This window comes from Micropterus dolomieu, linkage group LG17 (assembly GCF_021292245.1).
Source record: "Micropterus dolomieu isolate WLL.071019.BEF.003 ecotype Adirondacks linkage group LG17, ASM2129224v1, whole genome shotgun sequence".
NCBI lineage: Eukaryota > Metazoa > Chordata > Actinopteri > Centrarchiformes > Centrarchidae > Micropterus > Micropterus dolomieu.
Genome location: NC_060166.1, coordinates 36873578 through 36881033, shown reverse-complemented (window position 1 = coordinate 36881033; position 7456 = coordinate 36873578). Strand labels below are relative to the sequence as shown.

At 39.3% G+C, this 7456-nt stretch overlaps 2 protein-coding genes across 5 annotated transcripts in view; both read left to right on the top strand.

The window, feature by feature from the left end:
• Positions 1–2879, top strand: part of LOC123985693 (BEN domain-containing protein 5-like) — a 7113-nt gene extending 4234 nt beyond the window's left edge. For 2 of the 4 annotated variants that reach the window (XM_046073471.1, XM_046073469.1), the window contains exons 5-7: positions 1930–1965; positions 2090–2148; positions 2306–2879. In XM_046073471.1, the coding sequence (XP_045929427.1) occupies positions 1930–1965; positions 2090–2148; positions 2306–2731 (521 nt within the window). In that variant the 3' untranslated portion in view covers positions 2732–2879. The remainder of the gene's footprint in view (positions 1–1929; positions 1966–2089; positions 2149–2305) is intronic. The other 2 variants (XM_046073472.1, XM_046073470.1) reach the window with 2 other exon arrangements.
• A 2933-nt stretch (positions 2880–5812) lies between these two features.
• LOC123985694 (butyrophilin-like protein 1) overlaps positions 5813–7456 on the top strand; it is a 7850-nt gene continuing 6206 nt past the window's right edge. Inside the window, exon 1 of the mRNA XM_046073475.1 lies at positions 5813–5965. Within this exon, the coding sequence (XP_045929431.1) occupies positions 5914–5965 (52 nt within the window). The 5' untranslated portion in view covers positions 5813–5913. The remainder of the gene's footprint in view (positions 5966–7456) is intronic.

Here is a 7456-nt window from a genome sequence, read left to right as displayed (position 1 = left end):
ACTGTCTCCGCTCTGCCCACCTCCAAGCAAGAAAATGAGAGAGCATATCTTATCAGATACGTTCTCCGAAGCAGACGACAACGATGATGATGATGATGGTGGGGTTCTCTACCTCTAGAAATTTAATGATGTGTCCCTTCAACTGCAGGAAACCAAAAACAAGTAAGGGAGTTTTGAACAGCATTAAGAATGTTTTTTTATTAATGTAATGGCTTGAAATTTGATCTTTAGCCCAGTGTTTTGTTTAACCTACTTGAAAACTTTAAACATTCACTAGCCGTTGGCTGGTAGACAAAAAGTTAATTTTGCAGATAACTTCAACTTATATATTTCACATAAAATATAATTTTTATTGTTTCTTCCAATCACAGGTAGTTATGACATATTTCCCTCTGTAACAGGTTGTCGGACCATGAGAAGATCACAGCAGCAGTCGAGGCTGAGAATAGCACACTACGAGCGCTAAACATACAACTGCAGTAACATTTGCTGAAATCACTGAACTCTGTGCAATGCAATGGTGAGGACAGATTTGTTTCCCCCTCATTTTTCCTAAGTTCTGAGGATGCCATTCAAACAAAAATGCAATTTGTCAGCTGAAAATGTAGCTTCTTAATGACATGATTTATTTTGTAATTTAGTGGTATTTTATCTGTGGCACAATTTCATAACCAATGATCAACATTTCTATTTTGCTCACAATTTTGCCCCATAATCTGATTCCATAGGAACATCTACATTCAGATACAGTGCAGTACGCTGAAATCGTGAAAACATGATATAAAAATCTTCTCTGATCATGAAGCCTAATGTTAAATCAACAGCTCTGTGGTTTATCAGCGAAGTGTCTGAACTCCACTACAGACAGGTCTCTGTTAACAGTGGCAGACAGAACGTGTCTCTTCTATGAAACATCTGGATCCTAACCACGCTGCAGTTATAATAAATTCTAAGGAACTGGTCGTGGGTCACATCTCTCTCTCATCCAGGGGCCGTCTCTCCCTCTTCATCTCTTGCAGTTCTCATACAGTCAACAACTACTGTTACTGACTGTTGTGGCAACTTAGACGTGCAGTATGTCGATGTTTAAGTGTGCTGTCTGCTGATGTGTAAACACAGGAACGCACTATAGAAAATTACTATAGTATTATTATAGAGTTGGCTTTGGTAAAAAGTAAAGTTATTGTTATACTATAGTGTTTATATAGTATCTCTATAGTATTTCCCATAGTATTACTGTTTTTTTTTCAGGAAATGACTATAGTAAACTACAAATTCACTTTATCATCATCATAATATTACAATAAGAATGTTCTATAGTGTGTTAAAAAAATAACTACCCAAACACTACATTACATTCTACAGTAATACTTCTTAAAATAATATAGGAATACTGCAAAGATCTAGGTACATAAGTATTACAATTGAAATATTATAGGGCTACCACAGCTAATAAAACAGAACTAAAAAAAAAAATATCGATACCGTAGCTGGTGAAAAACACTATTGAACATTTTAGAAACTTACTACAGGACACTATATAATTCTTATAGTATATTATAGTAAGACTATGGTCAATTTCGTAAGGGTGGGGCTGATTGGCACACATTTTACTCTGCTGTCTCAGGATTTTGAGAACGCAGGTATCAGGTTTGGTTTTCCAAGCACATTCGACTTTTGAGAGACCATGGGGTAATTATAAATCTTACCTGGCCTGGGAATGCCTCGGTATCCAGATTGAACCAGGAAATGAAGACAAAACATAAACATTCAAGGAATAGCAGCTATGCATAAAGCAAATTCAAATTTTAGCACACTGCTTTGGATATGCAATTAGGGAAGCCTATATCTGGGGGATTTACAATATTTTTTGTCATGTTTTTCATCATCTCTCAAATTTGTAATATATGTGTTCTTTTTCTCTCAAAGATCCTGTATCACAAAGCCCAGAGAAGGCCTTAAAAAGTAAGTGCAACAAATATATTGCTCACAGATCTATGAAAACTATCGAGGCCCGCATTAAAACAAGTACAGGGTTGCAAATGGATGAATTTGCAGGTTGTGTATGTTTACATTATGCTTTATATAGTTGCAGAGTCTGGCTGTGCAGATGAGGTGGGACCATCTGCTTCTCCCAAAGGAGACGAGGTACAGGATTTGTCCTGTTTACAACATGTTTACATTGCCCTCAGCATCTGTGTGCATGGGTTAATGTAAGAACCCCAACTACACTTCAAGTGTTTCTGACTTCTATATGTAAGTACAATCTAATACCTTTATTATTTTTGTTTTGGATTTTTGCCAGATTCACTTGGGAGGGGAAGTAAGAATTCGAAAAGAGACGTGGTCCAGGATCCAGAATAGCACCAGGGATTCGTTATTTGTGAAAGAGTTGGCAGTGGCGATGTGGGGCACTAAAACCCTGGGGGAAAGGAGCCTCACGGGGAAAGAATGCCCCACCACCAAAACCACCAGGCAGCCTTTAACCCCACAGAAACTACACACATTAAAAGGTAGGAGTAGCCACAAGGTCTTTGTGGGATGCCATTTTTCTTTGTTCTGGTGTGACACTGTATCTGTGTATTTCTTTTCAGTCTGTTACAAGGAGTGGCTGCGTCGGAAGAATCTGGAGGAGACGGAGACGCAGGCCAGATGGGGAAAGGCTGGACGTTTCATAACTGAAAAAATTATGGACATTAACAAACAAACAAAAAAAAAGCCACTTCAGTGAGAATAAGAGCACTCAAAGTGCCATGCAATGTAAGGGTACTTAAGTTTTGTTCATTTTGACGATGTTGTGATTTGCTTGTTTTTTATGTTAAACAGTAATTGTTTATTGGTTCTTGTTATTATTAAATGAAAATACTGTTTTGAAAACATTTATGTCTTTATTTTGAAGCATAATATCTTCATCATTTTCATTATACTAAAATTCAATGTGGTTGTCCAGCATCCCTCCTTGGTGAACAAGCTACTATCCTCAACATCTTTAGTAACCAGCATACCAGCACCAGCATCCCATGCTGGTATATTTAATGCTGGTGCTGGTATGCTGGTGCCCAACATACCAGCACAAAAACACAACATATGCTGGTCTTGCTGGTAAAACCAGCATGCATTGTGCTGGTTATGCTGGTGACCAGCTATGCTGGTGTATGCTGGTTTTTCCAGCAGGGCTGGTATTTGTTTAGGTGTGAAAAGTAGAGTGGTTTCACATCACTGAAACTAACAAACGGTCGCAGTAGGGGAAACACCAAGGGAAGTACCCTGAGAAAGCTCATTCAAAAAAGCACGAAGCCTACCCTCTGAAAAGGCGGACTGTTTGCACTCTGTACACCCTGGACAGGTCGCCAGTCCATCGCAGGAGTAACAAAATGTATAAATAAAATAAAATAAGTCATTGGCACCTTTTCACATTCCTTTTTTAAAACTGTACTTCAGAAATCGGAAAGACTTTATTTTGTCACAGATGCACATTAAGGCAAAATGAATATAAATAATAATAGAAAGTATTTAGATAAAGAAATTAGTATAAATATAAAATATAAAGAAAAATAAAAAGGAGTGTGGATATGTACAATATTTACATTAGCCTATTGCTTTAATATTTTAACGGCTGCAATGTGAAACGGACTGCAGCGGGTTTTCAGAGAGCTGATCTGTAATCTGGAACAGTTTGCAGTTCAGCATGAGTTACCATGGTGATCTACCACCTCCATGGTACTGAAAGCCCAGCAGGGTTAACCCCTGTAGCCGGTGAGTGAAATACACTGATGATAATCACTGGATTGACTCTGATATTATATAATATCAACAGTAGCTTATAGGCATCGGTTTCTTTTGTTTCTTGCAATTCAAATAAGCTTTATTGGCATGATTGTGTAACAATATTGCATATACAAACCAGGCTAGCTACATAAGAACAATCAACCCCATACATTTCATTAAACAAGTAATTAAAGCGCAAAGTATAGCGTGTGTGTGTGCAAAATAAATAAATAAATAAATAAACAGTAAGCGCGTGTGTGAGTTAAAAAAATAAATATTTATTAAAAACAAAACACTGGTGCGGTGGTTAGCACTGTCACTTCACAGCAAGAAGGTCGTGGGTTCAAACCCCGGTCGTCCCGGCCTTTCTGCCTTTCGGTGTGGAGTTTGCATGTTCTCTCCGGGTGCTCCGGCTTCCTCCCACCATCCAAACACATGCAGGCTAGGTTAATTTTTGTCTCCCAAATTGTCCTTAGGTGTAAATGTGAGTGGTTGTTTGTCTATGTGTGGCCCTGCGATGGACTGGCGACTTGTACCCGATGTCAGCTGGGATTGGCTCCGGCCAATCCGCGGCCCTGTAGGCTGGATAAGTGGATGAATGGATGGATAAAATAAATAGATAATACCGTAAAAGTGTGTGTAGCTACTGTGTGTAAAAAGGATAGTAAAAAAATTTATTGATTAAAAAATAATAATAAAATAGAAATCATTATCAAATATAAAAACAAAACAATTACTAAAATATCAAACAATCAAAATAATAATAATTTGAACATTTCTGAGTTTCCACTGGTTGTCCTCACTTCATGGCATGAGGAGACATATTTTGCAGCAATTATTTCACGTTTGGGCATTTCTCGCTGTAAATAGGGGAGTTTCTGTGTTCTTGCTGACAGTGAGTCCATAAACAGAATGTCGTTGGTGAAACTCTTTCACTCAGCAGCTGCCAGCTCTTATTTATTCACGAAACAATTATATTTGAGATGCGCAGAGAGAGAAAATATGGTGGATAAAACCGTTGGCTTTACGCATGACGCACAGCTTCCTCTGTATCCAGCTTTACCTGCTTCAACAAGAAGCTGCTCCGTGTTGCTGCCACAATCATTCTTTGCGTTGTAAAGATTATGTTCATGGATGCTTTAGGAATAAGATTGTTTTTCTGCATGTGCTACTGCAAAGCAAGTAGTTTGGTTGGCTACATGTCCATAATGAAAGAGACAGTGCTGGGCAGCAAGCTGATATTTTAAAATGTTCTTATCGATGCCTACATGGAGATTTAAAAAGGAAAATAGCTAAATTACAGATAATCAACAAGCAAAGCAAATTACAGGAGTATTGTAAAGGAGCATCCTGCAGGATTTCAGAGGAAGAGGACAGAGGCCACAGGAGGAGGACGAGCTTGTAAGTGGATCATAGCAAAGTATTCTAAAACTAACGTATAAAAGCACTTTGTTATGCCAATGGCATGTCGTCAGAGTCCACAGTTCTGTGTTCACAAACATTTGTTGCAGGGAAAGTCAGCGCCAAGTGAGTCACAGGAAATATCCCAGACAGCTCACAGGTGTAACCAGGGGCGTTTTTAGGATCTTGAAACATTGGGGGCTTAGCCCAGCCCATAAAACTTCATATCTTAACATAATAATTGACCCTCCACCAGTAAAGCAACAATAAACATCCTCTACTTATGCGGCACAACAAAACTCACAACAACACTGTTAACTCTGTCATGTTTGCTAAATTGTAATGTCATGTGTGTAAATCAAATAATATAACAGCAAAACTGCCACTTAATTTCCTGCATTCTGGTGTTTTTCTGCACCAATTTATTGTGGAAGTTATTTACGTAAATGGACACACAAAATTCAGGTAGCAGCAGGGGGCTGTATCTTTGTTTCACTGTTGCATTTCTGCTCTGCAGAGACTAAAGACGCTTTTAATGCGCCGTTAATGGAAAGTGAAAGTGTTTCACTTGCGGGCTTGTTAATGAGCGACGCAGGCTGCTTTCCAACAGACCACCCCCGCAACACAGTCTCACTCCCTACTCGTCAAATGTCTGACGCATGGTCAAGGCCCTTTGTCGTCGCTTTTTAAAGACTTGGGTAGCCCTTTTGCATCAATTATTGACGTTTAGGGATCTACAGTCTGATGGAGGAAAACTTTGTGCTCCTGTTGCTCCTTCTGTCTCCAGCAGCTTCAGGTAAAGACGAGCTTTTATTGTGACACATTCATTCTGCTGCTGTTTGTTGGGACATCATGTTCAGATTCCTCAGCTGGCTGCTGCAGAGCTGCATGTGAACAGGGTTACTATGAGAAACACTTTTACTGCCGCTGTTACTTTTTAAAAGTAGGACTAAATGCATCACGGTACTGCAGTGTAAAGACAGAACAGAAAGATGCTGTGTCAGGAGAGAGGCTGATGTTCCAGTCTCTGCTCCGCTGAGTGAAACGCCGCAGGCTTCGGACACGTTCAGGGCGGAACCAGAGAGCTGAGGAATCTTTAAACATTAAACCAGCTGTTTTATTTGTGCTCGCGCTGATGAGACAGAACTATCCCATACTGCACCTTTCAGTTGTAAAAGAAATAAAATAAGCCAACTCAGATTTTAAATAATGTTCGCTAAGTATTTCATCAGCCCCCCGGAGCGCAGAGCAGAGAGTCCCTTTCAGACTTTAACTTTGCTAACTGATGGAATTATCCAAAATAACATCAAATAGCATTAAAGAATTGCAGAAGACAGCGTCGGTAGTTTTTAATAATTTCCTCTGTGCATATTTAGTTTTCAGTTTAGTTTTCCTGTAAACACGCTGCAGTGAACAGACTGTGCTGTCAGGAGCACTGAGACCATGCGCGGAGGAGCCATTATACACATTTCAAAAATGTTTTTCGGCGATTTTGGAGATGGCCAGGCGGTTTGAGTGACTAGTTAATGAATCAGCCACACACTCCGCATCAGATATGATTAAACGGACAAAAATCATGTGACCTATGGAAGACAAATGTGTACCTGCAGGGGGGTAGTGACTTGTTACAAGTAACGTAATTTTGCAAAATAAATAAATAAAATTAAAAAAGTAATTGGCGCCTTTTCAAGAAATAAAGAGGGCGGTTTCGAGGCAGTCAGTTTCGGGGGGGTGAGTAAGATATGAGTCTGTGTTTGTGAAGTATGAGGCTTCAGACTGACTGTTGTTAAAAAGAAAGGTTCAGTTCATCGGCCTTGTCCTTGAGGAGAGATAAACCAGTGCGCAGGAGAAGAGAGGAAGGCGAGCTGCAAGTCTGCAAACATATAGAAAATCAAGTCAGATGATAACTAGATCGATTCTGATATATTAACAGAATCCTGTTGTTGAACAGATCTCGCTTTCTTTTGATGTATTATCGCCTGTTTTTTTTTTTTTTGTTGTTTTTTTTTACATTGGTTACTGTTTAATAGCGATGTGAACAGAATGTCGCCGGTGAAACAAATCTTGGCTTCACTCAGCAGCTACCAGCTGTTATTTATTCAGGAAACAATCATTTTTGGGATGCGCAGAGAGAAAATATGGTGGATTAAACAGTCCTGTTTGGTTTTACGCATGACGCACAACTTCCCCTGTGTGCACGTTTACCTGCTTCACCAACGAGCTGCTCCGTGTTACTGCCACAATCATTCTTTGCGTTGTAAAGATTATTTAGATGCTTTAGGTTAGA